This window comes from Echeneis naucrates, chromosome 12 (assembly GCF_900963305.1).
Source record: "Echeneis naucrates chromosome 12, fEcheNa1.1, whole genome shotgun sequence".
NCBI lineage: Eukaryota > Metazoa > Chordata > Actinopteri > Carangiformes > Echeneidae > Echeneis > Echeneis naucrates.
Genome location: NC_042522.1, coordinates 58,284 through 84,517, shown reverse-complemented (window position 1 = coordinate 84,517; position 26,234 = coordinate 58,284). Strand labels below are relative to the sequence as shown.

The following is a 26,234-nucleotide window of genomic DNA, read 5'->3' as shown; positions in this document are numbered from 1 at the left end:
GGCGCCGTAAACGGTGAAAACGTGGCCAAAAAACTCCATTCATTCCAGCTACACAGTCCATTTTACCATCAAAACGGAGGAAAATGTGTTGTCTTTCAAATGGTGTTTTCATCTTTCTGATATCTTTTATACTTTTCGAACAGCGAGTGTTCAAGCGTGATGTTCATTTCACCTCATTTCCCCTGAAAGTTTTAGTTTCCCATGTGTGTGTATTGGACGGAATGTTGGTGGCTTAGAGTGGAGGAATCTTCAGAGTGCGTGAGTGAGCTGAAAATTCTCAAAAAAATTATTTTTAACTCGCCCTCACGGCCACATAGTTTAAGGTACGCGCCTCATTTTCTCCAAAGTAGTAGAGATTCTTGTCATCTCTTGAAAAATGTCTTTACTTTAACTGTCGGACAAACCAAATTTGAACTGTGCCCCTCTAAAGGACCTGCTCACCCCTCCTCTCTCCTATTACTCCCCATGTATTTTTCTCTGGCCGGAAGGAGAGGAGTTCACATTTTCATGTGATTTTAACTCGCTCCCCTGTCCACATTTTACATCCTAGAAAAACCAAAATACACACACAGCTTCAGACACTTGTTGTGGCGCTCAGCGTCTGCTCGCTTTTCTGATAGGAGTTACCGTTTTGTCACAAATTGCCTCAGAGTGAGAGGCTCACCGACAGAAATTAATCTGTTTTCTAATGGGCTTTCTGAGAAGGCTGATGCAATCCTAGCTCAGACACACAGCTGCAGTCAGTGATGTCATCAGACTGCTGATACTTTGGCATACATCCAGCTAGACAGTCCATTTTACCATCAAAATGTAGGAAAACTTGTCTTTCAAGTGGTGTTTTCATCTTTCTGATATCTTTTATACTTTTCGAACAGCTATTGTTCAAGCGTGATGTTCATCTCACCTCATTTCTGCTGTTTCCCATGTGTGTGTATTGCACGGAATGTTGGTGGCTTAGAGTGGAGGAATCGTCAGTTAGAGTGCGTGAGTGAGCTGAAGATTCTCTAAAAATGTATTTTTAAATCGCCCTCACGGCCACATAGTTTAAGGTACGCAGCTCATTTTCTCCAAAGTAGTAGAGATTCTTGTCCTCTCTTGGAAAATGTTGTTACTTTAACTGTGGGACAAACCAAATTTGAACTGTGCCCCTCTAAAGGACATGATCACCTCTCCTCTCTCCTATTACTCCCCATGTATTTTTCTCTGGCCGGAAGGAGAGGAGTTCACATTTTCATGTGTTTTTAACTCGCTCCCCTGTCCACATTTTACATCCTAGAAACACCAAAATACACACAGCTTCAGAAACTTGTTGTGGCGCTCAGCGTCTGCTCGGTTTTCTGATAGCAGTTACCGTTTTGTCATAAATTGCCTAAGAGTGAGAGGCTTGCCGACAGAAATGAACCTGTTTTCGAACGGGCTCTGTGAGAAGGATGACGCAATCCAGGCTCAGACACACAGCTGCAGTCAATTAAGTCATCAGACTGCTGAACAACTGCTACCACTGACATTTGTGTTAGACTGCAGGACACACACAGAGACTGATCCAAACATACACACAAATACATATAGACGCGCAAAGTCCCGGCAACAGCAGCGCCCCGAGTCACTCTCAAAATTTCTGCCAAGGAATTCTTCTAGTTAGATATATAATTAATTAGACTCAGTGCAACTCATAACTCATATAACATAACATAGATCGTATTTTATCTCATTAGACATTTCACCAGAAATAACATCAGCCACGTTGCATAGTGTACTGTACTGTACATAAAAATGACATGTGTATGCAGACAGCATGAAGACCAAGTGTTCAATGTCAAATAAATAAATAAAAGCACAACAGTGGTATGAAAAAATTGTGTAAAATAATTCAGTGAAGTAAGAATTACAGAATTGAAAAGAAAGCATTTATGCAAACCAGGATTTTGAAATGTTAATGCGTAATTATTCCTTTCACCGCAGGTTTATAGGATTTCACTTTGATTTTGTGTTAAATAACTCAAGATTATTTTAAAATGACTTTTCCAGCCTATACTTTTCAGAACATTACTTTTGATTTCTGTGGCGGGTGTAGCTCACAGGAGCTAGCTAACACAGCCTCTTTAAGCCTAATCTACCAACATAGACAGGTAGCATTAGCAGGCTTATTTAGCTAAACATGAAGTTACTGAGGTTTAGTTAGCATGTGTGTTAGTTCTTAAGTTAAGTGTTAAGTTTTTCCATGTCACTGTCACCAAGTGCTTACTTTTGGAGGGATGTGTTGGTTCTCTTTAACAACTCCATAAAGAGTTTGGTGTTGACCTGCTCTATGTGTAAAGTGCCTTGATTTAATTCTACTATTATTTGGCATTATATGAATAAATTTGATTTGAGGTGATTTGTGTCACTGGGCTCAGGTAGAGCTTTGTGTCATCGTCGCTGCTCTAGCTAATGACAACCAACCAGCCAATTCAGATAGCCTAGTTGAGCTAGCTAGCTAAACACCACCGTCATGAGAATTGGCATCTTCTGACAAAATGAGACAACAATAAACAAATTTATTATGTAGACAAATATAATAATAAACTTGACATTGGTTTAAAATAAATAAATCCTAAACAAACAGCTGTGTGGGAAAATATGAACGATACTTTGCAGCTTAATAATACAGTAGTTGGAGATCTGTTACAGTGAAAACTTTTTCTACACATCTGACCAGTTATCCTTTTGTCTGTATTTCATTTTGGCTATTGTTATACATTTCTCAACTTGTCCTCCAATCTCTTAGTAAAGCATTAAAGCAGTGACATGAAGCAGTGACTTGAAGGCAACTGGACATGCTGTTTTCCTCTTCAATGTTAGCTAAGCCAAGAAGCTTTATTAGTTCTACTCACTCTACCCACAAAATTAAACCCAAACCATCCAAAATCATCAGTATCACATGTGATGGACCTGGGGACTGTGGTCAAGAGGGTATTTTTAGTAGGTGTTAAGTGGTGTATGAATACCTATGATACGAATATGATAGGGTTAAGGTTAGGGTCAGGTGATGTATTGAGGTGCTTAAGTCAATCATAATAATATACAGCTGGTCACTAAGGCACCAACTGGCTTCATAATGATAAATGATTAATCTGATAAACACCATCACATTGGGGTTCCTTTGACAATAATATGCTGTAGTCTAGTCTTTTATAGGCTCTTATCAATGATGTCAAATGCAGCACTAAGATCTATACACTAAGATCTGTACTTGTCCTATCTATCGATAGGACAAGTACAGAGCTGAGTCCTTTGTATGAAGCCATGAAGAGATGACTGTTAACATTAACCATCCTGTTCATAAAGATACACACATACAGATGTGTTGATTTAGAGGACAAGCTGATGTTAGGTGAAGACAGTGTTGGGAGTTAGTTCATAGTGGAGCAGATAGATTATAAATCAATCAAAAGTTTAATGCTACTGGGGGTCAGTCATTGGAAGAACTTGGTTATTTTTTTCTAATGGGTACAATTTCATTTTTTATGAAGTCATAACCAAGGATTTTAAGACTAGACAGCTCAATAGAGCCATGACTGTCTGTCAGCCTGGCTCCAGTGCTCAACAAAAACAAGGCATTGTTCTGTTTTTCCTTCATTTACACTGTGTCATATTGTGAACACAAACCTATATAAGAGGACAGATGTTTTTTTGGGAAATATTATTAAATACAATGGCGAACCATGGACCCAGACCCTGGGCCTTCACGTAGCAATAAAAGATTAAACATAGCAATACCAATAATAGCCAGAGCCCTGTCACGTGGATGTTCAGCATATTAAAGGTTTATTTGCCCAAACTGGCTTCACAACACACCAAAGTGATTCAAAGCTGGCTATCATGACTTCATTTAATTACAAAAACTAGCTAGTTAAACAAGCAAATCAAACATTCACTTCCCTCACATATTTGTTTAGCTGGAATGAAAGTAAAATGTCTAGAATAATCATTAGCTACTGTTCAACAGCTAAAGATGGCTCCAATGCTGATCCAATATTTTTTGTGTTTGTTTCAACTTAGACACAACTGAATTGCCATACAGATTTAATATTTCTTCCAATCCTGGCAAGTCAGGTGATGGTCGATCTTTTTGGATAATATCTAGTTTTGCCTGAAAAGGCAATCTTGAAAAAGGAGTATCCAAAATATAAGCCACACAGTCTTTTTGTTCTTCACTACCTCCCACCATTTCCCTGCTCCCTAAGTCGTCTTCTGTCTTTCTTCACTCCACTCACTGTTTTAGTGGGTCGCTTTACTCATAAAGTAGATGTTCTCCTCAGTAGTCATGAATACCCGGAGGATGTCGTGTTATGGTCCCGCCCAGTGGCCTTCGTTACAGCCACCGAAGGGCCGACAGGAGGAATAACTGATTTAACAGCCTACCCAGATACCATTCTATTATATTAACCCGTTGTTTCCCAAGAAATATTAGTCCAAGTTTATAACAATGATCAAGAAATTATTACTAGTACTGACTGAATAAAAATCATTGAACATATATATCATTAATAGTGCAAAAATTCTTTCAATATTTTTTCCTATGCCTTCACTGAATACCTTAAAGGCCAAGAGGGTTCCCCTCTGCTGCCATATATGAATCGTCCTTTTTTCCAAGCACTCCTATCAAAAACATTTATGATAGATCTCTCTGGTAAATTGATGGTAACAGTGCATGCCACAAAACATCCATGAGGCTAGTCCAGACAGACCTAAGTTATAAGACAGACACAAGCATACTCAGCTGCTCTGACTCAAACAACCTACCGTTTTCCCAAAGCTTAAGTAACATCAGTGTTAATGTACTATTTACTGATGGGAGTCAAGTATTGATCGGTCTGAGTGTGTTTACTATGAAGCTTGTGTCCTTCCTGACATTTACTGCCCAGTCTAATATGTACATTTTGTCAGTATCAGTATCAGAAATACTTTTTTTAATTTGTGGAGGAAAATTCTGCTATTTGGTATCTTATCTTCTAATAGTTAAGGAGTTGTAAAGTCTCATGGCAGTGGGATGCCCTGAGACAATAAATGATTTTCTGCATCTTTCCATCCTGCATTGTAGATTGATTAACTGTCCACTGCTGTGGTTTGTCTGATCCACTAGGATGTTATGAGGTAACACCCTAGCTTTGTCCAGTTTAACTGTTTGACAAGCCCTGTTCTTCCTAGATTTTGATTGTAATGTACAGTTTTTGAGTATAAAGACACAGGTGATTCCAGTGACGTGACTTTTGTGTTAAATATCTGAGACTATCCCCCAGTCAATTGAACTGACGCAGCCTATTTACCAAGAAGTAAAAAGTCTTCCAAAGCAGGAAGTCCATTTGCCATTGACTTAGCATTTCAGCTGATTTAAAATTTTGTGGCAAAAAAAGTGGCAAAATTAGACACTTCAGGATAAAAACTGTCAAGTCTCCAGCCTCACACTTCCTGGATTGAAACAGTAGGTACACATTCTTAACATACTTCTGAAGCAAACAAATATCATTTTGATGTAAGGAAGCTCTTTGTGCAAATCTCAAGTGCAGAGAAAAATGTATACACATAACCATGGCTGGCAATGTCTCAGAGTAACAAAATAATGAACATAAAAGACAAATATACATTTTATCTGATTAAAGAAAATTAGGTTAAAAAAGTTATATCAAAAGCTCAACTGTATGTCATTCTCACCTTCATTTTAAAGTTAGGAGAGCCATCGGGAAAAAGCTGAGTTTCTTTTTCTGTCAAAACTCAAGTGAAAAGTGGGAGCAAGAGGCCCAGAGAAAACAACTTTGGCATCAACAGATGTCCCTGGATCACTGTGTAATGTCAAAACAAAATGATGTTTCCACAGTCGCTGCTCCCTCTCTGATGTGCGATGACTTAAGAGCAGACAGACCTACTGCATGAGATGGTGGGGTTTTGGTGGTGTTGGGGGGTCTCAGGTTGTGTCAGTGGGCAGAGTGGTGAGCTGAGGCTTTCTTTGGTGGCAAGGACAAGATGCTTTCTGCCTCTTCATACAGCTGAGAAATACACATGCAGGTCATCAACATGTGTCTGCCGATTTACAATTGTGCATTTAAGTAAAGTTGATACTTTGCAGTAAACCACCTGCTGAAATGCCAGTTAACATGCTGAGGACTGAGCAGATGATAGCAATCAGAAAACCTCATTTACCATTTCACCTCTGTGGTTCTCTCCTGTAGTCATATACACAGAACATTAAGACCGCATTGGGACCTTGACCTTTAAGATATAGTATCAAAATTTCATTTTATACTTCTAGATTTTTATTTCAGTTGCAACAAATTTGGTGTTTGAGATAATGAGTAATGGCCAAAACATGTAAACATAGTTTCCAAGGTCACCCTAACCCTTTAGCTACCACAGTCAAAGGTCAGTTACTCCAAGTCCAAGTGATTGTTAATTATGAACTGTATGTTCCTATGTATGTATACATATTGATAACTGAAAAATAAAAATGATCTGTCCCTGGTTGTGACAAGGCCAAGGGACAAAAACAAATAAATTTTGCTTCTATGCAACATGAGTCACATTACTTATTATTGTTAATAATACACTGTACACAACTGCTGCTTCAATCATTCACCAGTGTTTTTTAATCATTGTCTTTAAGTCTGAGTTTTAAGCCTATCGGGTAATGTGAATCAAATCAAATCAAATCAAATCAGATTTATTTGTATAGCGCCAAATCATAACAAAGTTACATCAAGGCACTTTACATATAGAGCAGGTCTAGACCAAACTCTTTATAATTCATTCATTTAAAAGCAAAAAACACACGTTTTTCTTGCCCTTTTTTTGAGATATTTATTTCATATGTATTAACAGATAGATGTATCCCAGATAGACAGGTGCTATTTTGTTTGCCTCCAAAATATGAATGCGTGAGGGACTTTCATATAGGATACTGGGGCGTCAATCTGTCTGTTAATTGATTTATTCACTCATTCTTTCCATTTGGAAAATTTCCTGAAAAATAATCTCCCCTCACCCCAAAATTTTCATCTAAGAAAATGTCAAAATATATTTTGGGGGAAGATTATTTAAGGATAAGTTGTTTTGAGTTTTTTTTTTGTTTGTTTGTTTGTTTGTTTGTTTGTTTTTTTTACTGAAAAAAATAAAGTCTTTCATGGCATGAAAAAAACAAAAATGCCACAGTAATTATCCTGGCATATAAAAAACTATTGTTGGCTTATTAAATTTGTAAAATGTTGTCTTTCCTGAACTGTGTTTTGACCCTATCTTTTGAGCCACTGTAAAGTTGAGAGTAAAATATTGAAAACTAACTAAAACTGAAAAGGACTTGTATACGAAAGAGCTAATTACCGGGATAAAGGGCACATCCTGGAAGAGCTCCTGAATGAAGCGGCGTGAAGGCAGGCGGAACATACAGTGAGCCAACAGATAGCACACCTCTGAATACAGACAGATGTCATCGAATGCATAGGGGAACTTCTCCTTGATCCTACAAGAGAGCACCAGCATTTAGCCAACACATTAGAACAGGCTGAATGGATGTAAACCATGTATAGCGCCAGCACAGCTTCAGCCTCACGTTAACAGACTGGTCTCATGGTTTTTGATCCCCACGGAGGAGCTGAGGTTAATGACCAGACGAAGCACCTCCTTCCTCAGCAGGACCCTGCCAGCCGGTGTGTCCTCTGTAATGGACTTCACACCTACCAAGGTGAACAATGCCAAACAACGATCTGATGGTGAGGATGCATCAAAAAGTAATTTGAGATTTAATTTAGGAAATGTAACTTTTTTGTATGACAGAGCTTATAGTTAAAAGGTCCTCTACTCTTTAGCTATGCTGCTGTAGGCCTAGGCTGTTGGGGGAAGGACTGAGCATCTCTTTCTCTCGCTCTCTCCCGCTCCCTCTCCCTCTCTTTCTCTCCCCCTTGCATGCGCTGATAAGAACCATGCTTCTTAAAAATCACAGTTTCTCCCAGTTTCTAAGCATGTGTACTGCATTTACTAATCATGTTCTCCCAAAGTCTCTGTCTCTCCCAGTTCCTCTCCTCTCTCTCCCTGTCCTCATCCTGCAGGTGGTGACTTATTGCCATCCCATGTTCCTGCAACGCCTGCTGCTCCCATATCTTCATGAATTCTGTACTACAGCTCAATTCCATGAACTTCATGCAGCATCAAGTTCCTGCCTGTAACCCCCCCCATGCCTATCTCCCTCTCTCTCTCTTTCTCAACCCAACCAGTCGAGGCAGATGGCCACCCCCCTGAGCCTGATTCTGCCTGAGGTTTCTTTCTCTTAAAGGAAGTTTTTCCTTGCCACTGTTGCCAAATGTAGCTTTGCTATGATTTGGCGCTATAAAAAATAAAACTGATTTGATTTGATTTGCTTTGACTAACAAACCCTATTTTTCTAATAGCCCAACAGCGAAACAAAGATCATTTCCAATTAATGTAACCTACCCAAAACAAATTCGGTGCTGTGACCACTGCCCCCAGATCCCTGGGACCAAGTGTCACTGAATCCAGACACCCCTGACAGCTTGCCTTGGACCACAACTTCTAGAGGGCTTGGTGAAGTTGGACTGTACCACTCAGATAAAGGGGTCACCTCTGTAAGATCTGAGCATGAGTATGAAAAGACGTTTCACAAATTTACAGTGGAAAACAATATGTTTTTAGTTCATTCAGATCGCAGTTGTGTGACAGCAGTGTTTCATCAAACAAGAAACAGGAAGTCACCTGAGTTCCTGTGATGAGAGCCTAAGCTGAGCATGGACAGCCCAGCACAGTACAGACAGTTATTATCACTGTGTTCCTGCAGACCCGTCTCTTCTGAGCTCAGCATCAGCTGTTGTTCCTCCTGACTCACTGCTATCAGCTCACTAAAGCTGAGTTTAGCGCAAAGCTTTGCCTGCTCACATCCATCACTTGAGCCTGAGCACAGAAACAGCAGAAGCTGAGAAAATGGTAAAGCCAACATAAGCTATGTAAATGGCCATCTCACACTAGATGGCGGCAGGACTAAAGACCCTTAGGTTAGTGTTAGTTAGGGACAGAACACAAAATATTCAAGAGTCAACGCATTTGACCTAATCAGAAAAAAATGTAATGCTTCTGTGTTAAAAACTCCACAGCACTGAAACTCATAACTACTCATAACTACAGACAAACATGGTCCGATTAATGTGAAATATCATCAGATTTAGAAAGAAGACACAAAGCCAGATAGTGCCCAGCAGTTTTAACGTAGCTGTTTGGAAATTCAGGAGTCCCATCCTTCGGGGGAGGAAAAAACAGGTGGCTTTGCAATCTACTACATCTACAAAGGACCAGACCTTCATAGACCAAATCCACCGAAGGATGCGGCACCTGAATGGGGACCGAGTTAGTATTTGTTATGTAAGTAGGAGGGAAAGTTTCACTCTCGATACATAGACATAATGAAAAAAGGTTCTAGAAGAGATGTTTTTAAGGGTTGGGGTTTCAGCAGACAAAGAATGCAGATACACGCATTTGCAAGTGGTGATGGGCGCCAGGCACCACAAATACACTACCATTCAAAAGTTTGGACACCCTTTCTCATAAAAATGAATAGGAAAGTGTGTCCAAACTTAACTGGTAGTGTATACAATTGTTGTTTAATTTTCTTTTGTCTAGTTAGAAGAAAAGAAAATATTTCAGGTGTTTGAGAGCTTGTGAGAGATGAGTGTTGGATATTCTGACCATCAGAGCCTGAAGGGGAGACTTTAGCAGGGCAGGTCTTCTTTTGGAAATACACCGTTTCTTTAATCTGGATCAAGAAAAAAACATTCTAATTTCCTAGTTCAGGAAGTTAGTGGAGAACCAAATATTTCCTTAGGTTACTTGCCTTACCTGGAACATGTTGTCAATATTGACAGGCAAAGCTAGGCCCATGTAGTCGACAGAGGAGCCACAGGTTGCAGTGGACACTATGGAACGCAGAGATGAGGAACGCTGCAGCGTGGTCTGGTTGATCGGGCTCAGCAGGTCTTCTTTATTCAGAGTCACAAAGCTCAGAGCATTCAGAAACCTGAGGAGAGATGAACCAATTTTCTGTTCATCTGTGTATAACTGACTTCCCTCACAGCATAACACAGAGAAGGGTTTAAGGGTTTATTCGTTTACAATAACTCTCTTACACCTACAAACACAAGACAAACATTACAGTACCTTTTTGAGGTGAGTCTGGAATCCAGGCTGTTTGTGCTCATGGTAATAGCATCAGTGAAGAGTATATCTTTGGCTGGGGAAGCTATGGCTTCATTGTGGGACAGTGATGGCTGAATGCGTTGCTGCTGGAGCCTCCTGAGGGTGGCGTAGCCTAGAGCATCCCGAGGACTTGTGCAGCCATTGTGGGTGGAGTAGCCCATCGCCTCTCTGGAGCTGGAGCACATGTGGCTGCAGTCAGATAAGCTGCTCAGGGTGGCGGCAGAGGGAAGCCTGAGGGACTGGCCACGGCGGGGTAAGGTGTGGGAGGAGCCGGGAGGTACGAGTGGTGTAGAGCAAGACTTGGGAATAGATGGGGTTGTAGAACTGGGCTGGGCTGTCAGCAAGTGTGTATTCTGGATGGTTTGGATGCCGACCACAGTGTTGAGGCCGATACAGGAGGGCAGGTTCTCTCTGGAGGGGCTGGAGGTCATGGAACTGATGCCACTGGTGGTTGTGTTCGTGTTGAAGCTCTGGCCGCAGCTTTCAAGGTGAGCACTGCTGCCTCCTTCCTCAGGTTCCTTCTCCTGCTGGTTCTCCCCGGTGCTGGGCGTGCTTTCACCACTCTCCTTTTTATCTGAGAAGCTTTGGGTAAGATGATTAGGGAGAAAATCTGCTGCTCCAAATGAGCCCAAATGAACCCCTCCCTGGCTTTTCCTTTTGGGGTAAGAGCTGGTGTGAGGCTTCCTTCCTGGTAGAGACAGTGAGTAGAGAAGGCGGCTGCGGAGGCAGCCAGAGGCCCCCACAGTGAAAGGGCTTAGGTCCTTCATCAGTTTTGGGCACATATACAAAGACAACTCCTCTGAGTGTTCACAGCCTTCAAGCTTCTCATCATCCACATTACACAAACCTGCAGATGGCACACAGGCAGGTCATGTATTTAGAGAAGTAATTCAACCAATATTTGCCTTCATTGGAAGGTTTGGACTCACTGGGCTCTAAGTTGGTTGTTTCGCGCTCTGAGCTGGAGGAATTGTTGAGTCTGACCATGCCGGGGACAGAGGAGAGCAGGCTGTGGGATTTGGCCTGCGGCTCCAACTCATCCATTAGCACAGGCCACAGTTTGCCACGGCTGTGCCTCACAGCGTCCCAGCCTTGCTGTTTCAGCGTGTTGCAGCCTTGCCTCGTCTTACTGATGAGACCCAGCACATAAAGACACGTTCTGCACAGACACCACACACAACCAGAGACTCACACTGGTGGCAACTCATAAGGCACAACGATTCCAACTGATCTGAACGTATGAAATGTACCACAATCTCTCCGCAATTGAAGTTGGACTTAAACCACAGAGAAATAAATTTCTTCATGTTTTATTTCGGACTCATCAGTGTATGAACACCAGCAGGACTATGACCGCTGTCGAGACAAACAAACTACACTAAATTCTTGGTCCAAATGTTCAGCAATCAAGTCTGGGGCCTTTCTGTGTTGGGGTTTGGATGTTCTTCCTTTGTCTGTGTAGGTTCCCTCACAGACAAACATTATGTGGATTGGTAACACTGAACCAGGCGGTACATGTAAACATGAATGTGAACGGTTGCTCATCTGCAGACCCTTGGGGTTCAAGGGTCTTGGTCTTTGAGTCCTACCCTCGGATGGACAGAACCTCACAGTGGTGGGCCAGATCCACAATTTCAGGGATCACTTTCTCCTCCAGCAGCAGGTTCAGACCCCAATTTGATGAGCCTATGTTTCCCTGTAAGAAATAATTTGTGAAAACCACCTGCTGATTTCTTTCCCTAGAAATTAAAAATTTTCTTTTGTTAATGACAAAAGTGGAAATCCTAACCAGAGCCCAAAGAGCCGCTTTCAGTTGTTTGATGCCCTCCCACTTGTCTAAAACTGGACATCGAACAGTGAAACCTAAATCAGGAACCACATTCTGAGGGAAGAAAGGGGAAAGAAGAGTTACTACATCAGCACCATCACTATGAAATCTTCCCAAAGTCTTTGTTGAAGTGTTGATGTCTTTCCTTTGGGACTTTTTAATCCTGCCTGGTTTGTGCACTCATTCCCAGATATTTAACCAGTGCTCCTTTCTGCTTTTGTTGAAATTGTAATGAATTTAAATGTGACATTTTAAGGCTAGACGTTTGTAATTTGGCCATCTTTGTTTGTTGAAATTAGAAGGAATCATATTTAGTGGAGAAGGTGGAGTTGAAGATGTGTGATCACTGGATCTGACCTGCTGTGGTCATCACACAGTAGCACCTCCCCTAATTCATACCCTACTTTATAGTGTAGTTTCTTCTAAATAAAACTATCATTTAACAAATAAATTTCATATTGTGTTGAAACTCAAGACTGAAACCAACTCATTAAGAAAATGTTTACGTTATGTTTTAGCTAATAAATCAGGTGGATGTAGGACCATTTTCACATGGGCTTCAAGTTGCACCATAGCCTCAACCACTTTGTAGAATGTAATCTTCTCTTCAGCGATGGTTTCACTTTTCAGAGCTAGTCTATTTTCATGGGAGTAAGCCACAGATGACTCACCTTGGCTTCAAGAAGCTGGCAGCCTGTCTTATCATAAACCAGTTGACCATACAAGTGCACAGGAAGGTAAACATTTGGCCTCTGTGACCTGCCATAGAGTTAAAAGTTAAAACAGTGCTTGACACAGTTAAATCATGCTCTGCAGCAAGTACAAAAATATGGATTCAGTTGATTCTGATTTTGTATCAAAAGGAAACTCAGTGGCTTTTAAAGAAGTTTAATTGCTGTGGCACAGACTTGTGTTTTTGTTTTTAGATAAAAACTCGACCACAACTCATTAGTGAAAGGCCTTTGTTCCGTTGAGACTTTGTCATACAGAAGTAGGTAATGAGTAATTGATGAAGAGAGCTTCAGGCTCAAAGATGCTCGACTGTCCGCTATTTCCATTGGAACAGAGACTAACTTGCATTTGGATCTATGGGACAATAAAGTGGTGCAGAGACCAGAGAACTGGTCTACAGAGATGTTCCTCAGCATGTCCCCACAGGTGGATGAGGTTATGCATGGTGAACACACTTACGCTGTAGTGAGTGGAGTCTGGGGGCTTTTTACTAATGTGGGGGCCATTTGGGGGTCTGGTTTGAGTACACTTGACCCTGAGTCGGAGGTGTAGCCTTTATCCCATAATAAAACATTTTAGTCATTCACCATCATCCAAAAAAAGGGGGCAAGTAGGTGCTGAAACTTCATATAATGCTAGTTTTCAAAAATGTTGACAGTGATCAGTCAGTCACCTCTGGTTGCTGCAACGCACATAGTTGTCTCCATTGACAGGCTTACGGTATGTGGTGAGGGCTTCATTCAGCTGCTCCTCTACCATGTCCACATACTTCAGGTTATACTCCTACAAAGACACACAGTAACATGGAGCAGTGCAGCAGCCAGTTCAGGTTCGGATAACGTCAGAGGTAGACACTAGAATGGAGCTGGTTAAATGTACCTTCTGCCATTTCTCCATCTGTTGAGTGATGAAACCTCGGTCATTGAGATAAGAGAAGCCCTTTGGAATAGATAAAAACCTGGTGATCACATAAAAGAGGTTGTTGTCATAGCTCCCATCAACAACTGTTCAAAGAAATATAATAAAAAAACAATGCAATATGGAAAGATACACGAGTATGATTTAATAGACAGTTTTTAGCATTGACAGGGACCATAAGAAGGGAAAGAAGGCAGATTCAGTCACTCCAGCACGAACACCACCCGACAAACAGTGGGAATTACAGCTGTAATTACTTACGAGCTGAAAAATGACCCACATACACAAGCGTGTCACCGACTTGCATCAACCCACCTAACACAGAAACATATATCCAGTGTAAATTGGCTGTATTATATTACCTTAACAGCAGTAGCACACCTTTGTCCCCCAGATGTGTCACGGCAGGTCTCATCTCCGTCAGTGCATGAAGGTTGGTCTGAGGTTTAATGCGGAAGGAAAAGGCTTATGAGTGGATTTAAACCCCAGATGGAACACTTCATGAAAGTTGTTTTCTTACTATTCTCACCTTGTCTTCACAGGCTTCATCCAGAATGTCCAGCGCCTCCATGCAAATGCTTTTGTTGCGGTCATGAAGCTGAGTCACCAGAAGCTCTATGCCCCAGTTACTGAAGAACTGTACACTGGCACGCAGCAGGACCCTCAGGTGCTTAGTGGCATACAGCCTGCAGGTCTACATTCGACCCACAAAGAGAAAAAGTAACATTTATTTCATTTCAGTTAGTGAATATATTTTTCAAGTATTGGTCCTTGACTTGAGCATTATTTGTTTCGGAATGTTATGACTTTTAATCAAGAAGGTTCTGGGTTTTATTTCCAAGCCTGGGCTCTTTCTGTGTTGAGTTTGCATTCTCTCCCTGTGCCCTACGTGGGTTTCCTCTGGGTGCTGCCGGTTCCTCCCACAGTACAAAGACACACACATTGCCTGTAGGTGTGAGTCTGAGTGTGAGTGTGAATAGCTGCCTTTCTTTGTATGTCTCTGTGTGTTGGCCCTGCAATAGACACACCACCTCCCTAGGGTAACTCCGCCCTGGCTCAGAAAGGTCAATGGGATTGGCTCCAGCACCCTGCCAGCTAAACGATTGAAAATTGATAGATAATGTTTAATCCACTATACTTAAAACAAATGGTGTACTTCTGTAGTACTGAGGAATGATGATCTTTTTTTTTATTTCCTGGGTTTTCATATTTTGCAGCTTCATTTCTGAACAGTTCAGTCTGAACTTGTTTACTACAACCAAACAAAGCATCGTTTGTAACTTTTGTTTAACTCCAAATGCATTTTAAAATTTTTGTTGATTCAAATATGTTTTCAAATCTGTTTCTTTTTACTGTCTCATAATTCTCAGCCTTATATTACCAAGGTTCTACAGTCAGTTTACAGTAACTGAATTATTAAATTCTGTTACAATCCAAAAATGAGTTGACCTAAGAAAATCAATTTTTTCTAAACACTGATTTATAACATGATCCAGTCAGTGCACCTCTAATTGAATGAAAAGCTAGTGTGCTGACTCTTACATCAGTAGCAGCTGTGAGGATTTTGGACAAAATGACACGAGCCAAACCGTCTCGACTGTAGTCCAACGTAGAGACCGTCAGCTTCAGCAGGTGCTCTTGGTTCTTCAGACTACACAGATTTAACATACTGACAGAGCAAAATGCAAGCTGATTAAAAGACAGGAATTTGAATCCTGTATTACTCATCTGGCCAATGAGGCTATATTTAGGCACATACACTATTGTGTATTTGGTTGTTTTCCTTACTGTCTTGTGTGATTGCCCGCCCTGCCCCATACTGTTGCACCTCTAGACTGTAGCTAAAGATGGACATGGCCTCTGTGATGTCAAAATGAGTTGCTCCATTGCAGCCACCTTAGCAAAGCTTAACTCTGCCAAAATAGGGCAGACAAAAAGGCACGTACATGTGGAGCCAAGACTTGGCTGTTTGCTGCAGGCTGTCACTCACCTGTCACTCAAAGGAGTCTCATCCTCAGTTATGCAGAACTCAATAAAATATAAATGGATGAGTTGTATAAATCCTGTGGGCAGTTGTCATGAAGATAAATACATTTCTTCATATAGTACCCATATATTTATATATGGTGTTTTTAAAAAGTCAGTAATATCATAATCATGGAATTATTCGTAACTGCAGCGCCCATTATTTATTTTGTGTTAGTAAAATTGAACGTTTTCCAGAGTTAGGGAAAATTTAAACCTTGTGTCTGGGAGAAAAGCAGATCAGTGGTCAAAGTTAACTGGATTTGATCCATCTGAGATACTTGTTATTCTACCCTAACCCCAAACTGGAATGGTAGACTGACCAATAAACTTAATAATAATCCTTTTAGCAGTGTTGTGGTCACCATTGAAGGTATTTGTAGTGAAACTGAATAAAAAAAAAAACCTCTCAAGAGAAGATGCTACTCTAAGACTTAAGACGCAGCTGGACTGAAGTGGGGAAGTGGATTCTATTGTAGCTACTCACCACTGGAAGACATTGCACTTCTCCAGTATCTTGACACCATGTGGGTTGGCTGACAGGGTGCCCAGGAAGAGGAAATAGTGCTGGCTGAGCGTGGTTAGCAGCCCGCTGCCCTTCAAACTGTGCTCAGGTTTCCGCCTTGGAGAATAAAACAACCACTGGACAATGTCTTTCACCAGGTCCTCCAAATACCCCATGCCTTCCTAAGAGACAAGGAAAAGGGAGAAGAAGAAAGGTGCATGTTACAGGTGACAGCTACATTTACTCCAATGATTTTTCCTTTGATGTAGTAAATTATTCTGATGGACTAAACCTCAAGCTCAATGATTTTGTGACTGAGGTTGGAACAGCTGGTGCAGTGGAGGGAGAGAAGAGAGGACACAGCTTGTTCCCTAGGAATTGTGCTTGTGGTGGGGCTTTGAAAATATTTCTGTCCCAAAGATGAAACTTTGATTCCATTTGCTGACTAAATTGGCCATTTAGGATTGGTATTTTTTCTTCTACAGACAAATGAAAATGTCAACAATTAACCAAAACATGCATGTTTTCGGTACGCTGGGAGGAAACTGCAGTACCTGGTGGAAATCCACACAGGCACAGGGAGATGCACAGAAAGACCGCATGCCAGGAACCAAATCCGCAACCTTCTTATTGTGGGGCAACAGCACTAACCACTATGCCGTGCTGCCCAGATTACTGCCAATTGTAGGTAAAAGCTGTTGCACTTTGGCTCTGATTGTAAAAATAGCCCATAAGGTCATCCCTGCTAAGAGCTCAAGGAATCAGTGATTCCACTGAGCGATGAGTCTGTCAGCCTGGCTACAGTGCTTAGGGGGGGCACCTGAGCCTGGGACTGTTCTTCTATCAATACTGAATAGTCGGAGATTCTGGCAAACCAAAGAGTTTTTTTTTATATATATTTGCAATGTATTGCACAAATTTGAGGGATATACCAAGGTGCCAGACTCCTCTGTTTCATTACTTTCTTTTTCAAAGGAGCCAGAGATATAGCTGAATTTATTCCCAGATGGTGCAGCCATTTATTGTAAACTCAATTGTTATTAAGTAGTGGTCGGAGCCCTGCAATAGACTGGCGACCTGTCCAGGGTGAACCCTCCCCTCACCCTATAGGAGCTGGGATTGGCACCAGCCTCCCATGACCATGCTTTAATAAACAGTGGAAATAACTGATGGATGGATTCTGTGCTTCTATATGACAGGTAATGGGAAAGAGAGCAGTGGAATGACATATCGGAAAGAATTTGCGCCAGCCAGGAATTAAATTGACATGGTTTGTCCCCTAACCACCAAACCACCTGAACTGATTTTTGATGCTGGTGTTACACATTGACAAATTTCAGAGACCAAGAGGTTTAGCTGTAGAGAGCTGTTTCCTCTCACCTCCTCAGATAGTAGCAGGAACTCTATAAATTGACATCCAACAACAGTGAGCTGTGTGGCCTTGGGATGCTTCAGCTCCAGGCTGCTGTACACTTTATTGCTGGGCTTATAGAAGAAAAGCAACCTCTGCACAAACCTGCATATAAACAAACGCACACACACGCACGCACACACACACACATCCACGCGTGGTGAAACTTAGACAGTGCTTATATGAAAGTCAAATAAAATAAAAAAAAAAAGTTAGGGCAAGAAAACATACTTGTGCATATGTTCATCCTTATTGGTCCGAAGGCTAATTTTAGGCCACTAGAGAAAAGAACTTCACATCATTATCAGCTTCTAACCTTCAGCATTGATACAACACAAAAAGCTGTGGCAGGAGAAAATCATCCAGCCACTCATTACAAAAGAAACATGTGTCAGTGTCGGATATACACAGAAACCAAGTTGCATTATAATCTGTATTTCACCTTTAAAATGGTTCCAATGAGGCACCAGTTCCAGTCCAGGTTGAGGTTGTGGTTGAGTATGTTACTGTCTCTCATGTTGGCCATTAGAGCGTCCTCAGTGTCCTAAATAACAAACACATAGTGATGCTTTCAGATAATGGATTGATTTATTACGATGTGTTTTTGAATTTCAGTTTATTATTTCTTCATTTTTGGAACATTTAGTCTGTACATAATTGAGGAGTGTGTGATGTGAGGTGTGCACCTTGACAGGGAACAGGTCTCTATGAACTCTAAAGGTCGGGTCTCGACAGTAGTGCAGTGCTCCTGATGTGTGGAGGATGTGTTCCAAGTAGAGACTGTGAGGTCTCACTCCTCTTTTCTTCCTCTCATGAAAGCACTTCAAGTAGTTGAGGGCCGCACTCGCCTTCCTGACAAAAATAAATAAATAAATAATAGAAATCACCTGAGATCAGACACCTTGTTGATCCTGACCCTTCACCAAGCTAGTTCTCACAGTCTCTTCTCAGGAGCAATATCAAAGGACGCTGCCAGGTTCATGAGGGTGGGAAGGCAGTGCAGGTGGTGGCTGTGGCTCTGAGGGAGGATGATGTTGGCCTGTGTGAGAAACAGCAGAGTCGCACACTGAAAGCAACTGAGGAATCTCCTGCTCTGGTCAGCTCATTGGAGCAGAGGAGGACCGTACCAGGTGGAGGACTTCCCCTACCAGGATGGTGGCACGGATGGACGTAACATCATCGCTGCTGGTGATTACCTCAACCAGACCCTGTGAAGGTCAGACACAGTAAAACACAAAAACTGACAGGGTGATAATCTCTGTAATCAATGGCTGTACCTCCAGCAGTCCACTCTTTATGAAGGCAGAAAGCACCAGAGCCAGGTAGTTGTCCATGAGGTCCATTCTAGACCCAGATTTAAACACATCATCACATGCTCACACACCCTGAGAGATTATATCAGGGCATTCTGTGCATACTCACCTTGAGCGTGATCTATATGGAAGGACTGTTTTAGCCTCAGAGGCCACAAATCCATCAGAGAACCTCCAGCTGTCCTGAAACCTGCTGGGGTCTAAAACAGGAAACAGTATGAGTTAAGTCTCTATGAAGTCCAGAAGGAAGCAGTTGACTGCGGTGCTGTCACTACACTCACCTACACTGGTAAGAGCTTCACTGAAGTCAGCAGTCGCTACAGGAATGACTAGCTGGAAGATATCATACAACACCTCCAACAAACCTTTCTATGGAGAGAGAGACTTTGTTCACTCTGCTTTTAAAACAGATTTAACACAGTCAATAGAGTCTGTGCTTTTATGGGCTAAGATTAAATCTCTGCAATCACAATTTGATTTTATAACCCAATAACCCACAGCTCAACTCAAATTTGTGGTTGATTATGATGATAATATTTGATTAAAAATGTCTTTACAGAAGCACACGCTGGGTGAGAGTTGTGTCCATGTATCACGAAAACAGTGTGACTGTTCCATTACACATTATGTGAGTGCCTACCATCATTTCCATATTTGGTATACAGAGTAGACCAATGAGCGACTCAATTCCAGAATTGCCTGACTTGCAGAGGTTAATGATGCCTGGAAGGTGAAGTGAAGTTAGTCAGAGGAACACAGTACTGTACTGTATAGTCAAACATCTTGACAGGCTATAAACCATGAAATGTTAATGAGGCATGGAGAGAGGAACATCATGTACAGAGGGTTCAATGTTTTACGAAGATTAAGAAAGAAGACTTTCAAAATTCAAAATTTACCAGACCAGGAACGAAATGAGGCCACTATTGACATTTTACTGGCCATGAATCGAGACTCCCTGTCTTCCCTGAAGGACACACAAAAGATTTATTGTGATAAAACCAGGCCTATTAGGTTTATGGTACAACAGAGTTGGTCGAACTCACTTGAACTTCCCCTCTGCTATGTCAGGAGCATGTCTGTAGTGGAAGTCTGTGTAGGGGGCCAGGATTTGCTGGATAATTACACAATGTGTTTTAAAAATAAAATGACGCACACTAATAATGTTACGCACAGTAATAGTGAACGTCTATAGTGTAATTTGTGTTGGTACCTCCAGTTCAACGTCAGGGCGGACATACTGTCTGGTGTGAGGGTGGTTCAGGAGGTGCAGGACAGTGGTGATGAGAGCTTCATTGATGCGACTCAGCTGACAGTCAGTCACGCTCCTCAGGATGGTGCTGAGACCGCCCCGCTGTGCCACCACAACAGGGTTCTTTAAGGCTGCAGAATAAAGGGGCCACACAGAGTTCTGTTACACTGCTGACGTCAGAGTGGGCATGTGTACGTGTGTGAGCATGTCTGTTTACACTTTGTTTCACTCACAGAGCTCGCAGATTATGGCCACACAGGCCCGCACCATATGATCTTGTTGGCGTGGCCCATCATTGCCCACGGCAATGAGGGAGTTAGTGACAGAGGAGGGGAAAAGCAGCGCATTCACGCTAATCATCTGCACCATAAACACAATGAATGCGTCATTATCGGGCCTCTGCAGAGCTTGGTGATGAGCTGATCCTTTCAATCAGGTGTTCAGAGCAGGGAAACATGTAAAATATGAAGGGGTGAGGTCTTCCAGGACCAGGGTCAGTGATCTATGCCCTACATAACCAATAGGAAGAGTACTTGATGGAAATAGAGCTCACCTTGCGTGCAAGTCTGAGAGCCTGTGTTCTCTCAACCTCATTACTTTGCTGGATATCTATACACCTGGGACATAACAGAAAAGACAAGTGGATAAATGGGGAATGCAATGATTTTTCCAACAGAGAACATTGTATGACTCACAGAGTACCTCTAAGGCTTGGACAGTCAAAATGTCCTGGTTGAATCATCAGTAAAACAGATGAAATCATCTGACTCTAAAGAAACTTGTTCTTTCACAAAAGACAGAGTGACAAGCTTGCATAAATTAAAAACCTAAAAGACATGTACATTAAATCCAAAGATGCTTTTGAGCTATCCACTCATTACACTCAAACTTCTGTGGTATAAATTGCTAAACACTGCAATATCTATTTTTAGTAACATAAAGTTTGTTGTACAAACATGTGAAGGAGCCACAGTGATAGTGTCAGGACCAAAATCTCCATCTATTCTATTTCAGAGATATCTACTGAATTCAGCATGCTAACCAGCTAGCTCTAGCCTCTTGCAATACCAGTATGTGGCACTAAATGCTATGTCCTTCACTATAAGCTTCACTTTCTCCTCCTGGTTTCAAAACATCAAGATGGCCAGCAGCCAAATTAAAAACTGGAAGTTTCAGAACAGCAGCTTCCAAACCAATGGCTGATGTTATGGTGCAGTGACACTTTGTCTAGTCTGACAGGTGACTGATCTAGTATTGGCCCTTTTTGCAGGACTGAGGACTATTTCAACTAGCATAAATACATGATAAACAAACTAATAACTGCGCCATATTGTAACCACTTTACATCACTATTATGAGCTTAGGCAGGACTGAACAAGAGAGGGAGTAGGAGAAGAGGAGATAAAGATGAAAAAAGCTGCCACTTATACATGTCAAGTAAGTACTAGGATCTTACATTAAATTTTACCTTTAAATAAGAAATGTGAATCTTAGGGCAGCTAAAGACTAAGAACCACCAACACCCCTTGTTTTGTCCCTCTACATTACACCCAACAGTGTCATATTCATTCACCTGGCAATCAAATAGTCCACTTGCAGTTGCAGCACCTTCTCCAGTACATTGCTGTCGCTGATAAAGAACCGAAGGGCTCGTAACCCAGCTGCACGGACCTCCTTGGCCTCATTCAACAATGCTAACCGAAGACTATGGAGAAGAAACATCAGAACACACTTGCAATTAACAACGAAGAGTCGTTTTTGACAAAAAAACTCCAAAATGCAAACTGTGACAGAGCTTCAGCTAATATGTCCAAATGCTCACCAAATAATAATCTCCTCATATGTGAAGCCAAGCTTCTCCTCTGAATTGCCGACAATGCAGAGAAGCTGTTGGGGGGAAAGTCCAAATATAAAACTTCATCAGCCATGTTATATTTATCCAGCACATTATCATTAATTACAAAATGCATGCATGTTAAATGTCGATGCTGGCCCCTGTTTACTGCCAAAAGCACATAAGGGCACATGAGCAGCAAGACTGGACCATGGAGCAAAGGATGAAATCGAATATTCTGCTGGGAAACCTCAGACCCGACCATAATCCACCTAACATGTACCACCTGTCATCTAATCACGTTCAGACCAAGATCTAGCGACCTACACAATATTAGGCAGTGATCGTAATGTGATGGCTGATCAGTGTATGTCTGTTACACTCAACATTTTTCTTGAGACTATGAAGTATCCCCACGAAGATACAGGAGGAACTGAAGACAGCTGACCTCCTTATCTGAGATGCAAACTTGATGAAATGGGGCTTGGATGTCAGAGTTCCTGCTTCAGGCTCTTGACTAAATCGAATGAGGACTCAGATAAGACCATTTGCCAGATCAATCATGTCCCATTTGTACTCTATTATATTGTCAAGCACAACTCTCACCAAAAAGGGGAGCTGAGAAAATTTTAACTTGCTTTTCAATAAAGACAAAAATCCGCAAATACTGCTTTATGACCAGTTCACAATTATTTACTAAATCACAATCACACCATTGGGATGAAACTGAATAATTCTCGTCATGTTAGATGATGAGTCTAATTCCTTCATATTGATCAGTTATCAAATAAAAAAATATGTAAATGAACCAAAACTTTCTATGATAGATGCATAAATAGTAATTTGTATCATTAGCTTATCCATCATAAAAGGTTAGCACTAACAATAGAGATTTTTCAAACAATAATAAAAATGAAAGGAATACATACTTGGATGAATAAATTATCTAAAAAAAAAAAAAGACAAACAACAAAACAAACAAGTTGTTAACTGGCTCCTACATTAAATTTAAAATCTTATATATGTGTGCAAATTTTGTATCCATCTTGTGTTTCATACATCTGAGAACTTGGATGACATCAGTAAAATATAAAACCCATGGATGTATGTATTAGGATTATTGATAATTTATAAAGGTTGAGGACAGTCTTGAGGATTATGCTGTTTCTGTTTCATCTGTTCCCCAGACAAATTAACGTCCTCAACTGAAAGGCAAACTTGTAAAGTCTGAAACAACTGCACAAACCTTCACAAAGTTGTTCAGGTGACCGAGCTTGTGCATGTTAGAGACTCCCTGTTGCTTTGAAATATTTTGAAGGATTTCTTGAAGGTTTTCTGATGGATCTAAAATAAGGAAAGAACAGCATTGACTTTGATTCACAATGACACACATTCAGACACTATTCTGGATTTTTGATTGTCAAACACAAAGTATTGTGTTACCATCACACTAAAACGACCATTTCAAAATGGAAGAACAGATATGATGGGCATAAATACTGGTACCCACACTAGAGGAATTGTTTCCCTTTATTTGACAGTCCACGTGTTACTTTCCGTCTGTCACTGTATCAGTTGAGGTGTTGTAGTTATCAGAATGTTGTAAATATTGGGTGAGTATTGCTGTGGGCAAAAAGCTGCTGAGCCCAGATAGGTGAAGTCATTTCACCCACACTTGGTGTGCCTTTAACTTCCTGAATAAAAAAGAATATGTGAACTGAGTAATACCCTGTGCAAACAGAATTGGAAACAAAATGAATGGACAATTCTTTGATCTCAGTTAATTAAATATTTAAAAAAAACTTTTCGAAAAAGAGATACGTGGGAAATAAATCCAAACATGTAAAATACGAGTATTTTTCTTGTATTTTTCTGATTTATTTATTCATCAATTTTTTGCAGAGAATGAAACAAAAGGACTGATAATTATTATGTATTATCATTAAAGTGCCGATTTCACATTTGTATTATCATTAAAGTGCCGAGTTCACATTTGCACAGAACCACCTGTAAAAGCAGATTTTGCGTGGGCTGATGTTGAACTAAATGTGAATATAATTTCGGGAGCCTGTGAGGAAACTAAATGAAATGAAATGACTCGTCTAAAAAAGTACAAGTGACTTTCATAAAACGAAAACTGAAAGAGATTTATCTAGTAACAGTAAACATATTTCTAATTTTTGACTTTGAGCATGACATCACCCACAGAGACACACCTGCCCCCTTGGTATGCAGTGCTCTAAGCCCGGGGCCACAGCGCTGCTCCCCTGGGATCTACCCCCTTTCTACCGCCGCTTGTTCCGGGGCTCACACCTACCTCTGGACAGATCCAGCGGCACGGTCTCCTCCCCGCTGTCATTCCGACCTGTCGATACAGACAAAGAGTTTAGACCGGGATCCGCAGCTCTCAGGGTCCACGCTGGCTCTCAGCTGAGTCTCACCTCGCATCCGGCTGTTGCGCGACGGCCGGCCGCGGATGCTGCACGCCGCCATCTTTACCGGAGCCGCACCGACTGGAGTTGTAACATACTGTGCTGTCGCGAGAATCCACATCCTGACCGTGTATCGTCCCACTGTCCATGGCCTCATCCGAGGACTCCCCCTGCCAGCAGAGTCCGCTCCGTGCAGGAGCGGTGGAGGACACACTGAGGAGGTCCATCAATGGGACACAAAATCTTCAAATGCAACGTTAAATCTGTCAAAGAGTAACACGTCCACACAAATCTCTTATCCATAATCAACCTCATCCATTCATTACTACATTTATGTCCTCAGACCTTCCTATCCTCTTATCCTCTGTCCTAACCCTAACCTCATGTCCTCAGGCTTTGTGTTCTCAGAATCTGTGTTCTTAAACCATTTCTCCTTAGACTCTCTGTCCTAAAACCCTAATGTTCTCAGATGGTGTGTCATCAGCCTCTCTGTCTTTAGACCCGCATATCCTCAGATCCTCTGTCCTCGGTCTCGTTTAAACACCCTTCAACTCTGTGAATGCTTATGTTCCTTTGAACTTGATTTGGAAATGACGACAGTAATTTAATCCTTCTTGTCCATGGGGACAAGACTTTGTAGAACGATTTTGCCCTAATAGAAAAAGCAACGCGTCATACTTAGAAAGCCACGCCCACCACAAGGGAAAACAATCGGCGGCACAATTTAAAATGCACTGTCCAGTAGCTCGCTTAAAACATTATTTCGGCATGCCAGATGATTATTTTAACACACTAGTTGTATTGGGGGGAAACTGTACAATGAAAAACTGAGATATGTGGGTCTTTCTTATTGTCCCTTCATTTTCATGGAGAAATTATCCCACTGAATGGCAGATGGTGATATTTCCACCTACCTGATCGAGTCCCCCGGTAAAACCATCATTTAGCCTAATCGCAGTAAAAAGTTAGGCTAAGTCCACACTACGACATCATCCTTTTAAAATTGCTTTTTATAACCCAAACGTTTCATCTGTCCCGCTTTATGGGGTTGAATCTTAGTTGGGTAGATGTACGTTAGCCTTGGTAAGCTTCAGTTCCTACAGTTAGCCTTGCCAATTTGTTTGCTGGCAAACAAGGAGAGTAACAAGACACTAAAGACACTTTCACACAATACAAAGTCAATGGAGAGCTAATGATTGTTTTCCCACTGGTGTGGGCGGGGCTTAAATACGCTCTGTCTCTTTTGTAATAACCTGTGTGATTCCCTTTGTAAAATAATTTTGAATATTCATCCACAAAGTTTTCGTTTTCATTTAATCTGGTTTGGGATGATTTATTGAAATTAAAGGATCATACCATCTTTTACTTGGATTTCATTTTGGCGAGCGATACAGAAAAAAATGCTATTATGACATTGCTATACATATTGGTAATCCCTTAACAAACACGTCGAGCCATCAAGTTTGCAGTTATACATGCTGTCTGCAGTATCCTGCTGATTCAGCGACCTGAATGTCTTCCAATGAATGAGTTATAACTATAACTTCTGTTAATTATATCGTTAAAACATTAGCTAAGATTTATAAACTTTATTGAAAGCTTGACTTATAAAAAAAATCGTCATCTTTATATTTATCAAAGTATGAACTCCACTCGCTATTTCAATAGAATTCTTGTGAAATCAGTTATTCAGAGAATGTTTGTATTTTTATTTACACATTTCGGTATTCAAGATTCAACGTTTAGTAATAGTC

At 41.2% G+C, this 26,234-nt stretch overlaps 1 protein-coding gene across 1 annotated transcript; it reads right to left on the bottom strand.

The window, feature by feature from the left end:
- Window positions 1–1,677: 1,677 nt before the first annotated feature.
- LOC115051707 (rapamycin-insensitive companion of mTOR-like) lies at window positions 1,678–24,908 on the bottom strand. The gene is made up of 38 exons (XM_029515287.1): window positions 24,490–24,908; window positions 24,366–24,413; window positions 23,295–23,392; window positions 22,037–22,101; window positions 21,788–21,919; window positions 20,768–20,831; window positions 20,448–20,574; window positions 20,176–20,345; window positions 20,009–20,076; window positions 19,862–19,929; window positions 19,603–19,685; window positions 19,244–19,331; window positions 19,072–19,162; window positions 18,927–18,993; window positions 18,777–18,857; window positions 18,588–18,688; window positions 18,336–18,501; window positions 18,092–18,193; window positions 17,881–17,927; window positions 17,619–17,754; window positions 16,221–16,420; window positions 15,251–15,377; window positions 14,238–14,402; window positions 14,071–14,147; window positions 13,670–13,748; window positions 13,464–13,573; window positions 12,730–12,817; window positions 12,020–12,112; window positions 11,820–11,926; window positions 11,160–11,389; window positions 10,192–11,077; window positions 9,874–10,051; window positions 9,724–9,790; window positions 8,740–8,934; window positions 8,461–8,619; window positions 7,583–7,706; window positions 7,354–7,492; window positions 1,678–6,026 (listed from the first exon to the last, which is right to left on the bottom strand). Exons 1-38 carry the CDS (start codon window positions 24,635–24,637, stop codon window positions 5,955–5,957), a joined length of 5,046 nt encoding a protein of 1,681 aa, XP_029371147.1. The 5' UTR covers window positions 24,638–24,908; the 3' UTR covers window positions 1,678–5,954.
- Window positions 24,909–26,234: the final 1,326 nt, after the last annotated feature.

What these genes read in the sequence shown, in the direction of transcription:
- LOC115051707 (XM_029515287.1), bottom strand. Translation starts at nt 24,637, where the DNA reads ATGAGGCCATGGACAGTGGGACGATACACGGTCAGGATGTGGATTCTC. An exon ending in TCCTCACAGCTGCTACTGAT is followed by an intron (nt 14,403 to 15,250) that starts GTAAGAGTCAGC and finishes GGTCGAATGTAG; the next exon opens with ACCTGCAGGCTGTATGCCAC. An exon ending in GCCAGCTTCTTGAAGCCAAG is followed by an intron (nt 12,113 to 12,729) that starts GTGAGTCATCTG and finishes TTCTTCCCTCAG; the next exon opens with AATGTGGTTCCTGATTTAGG.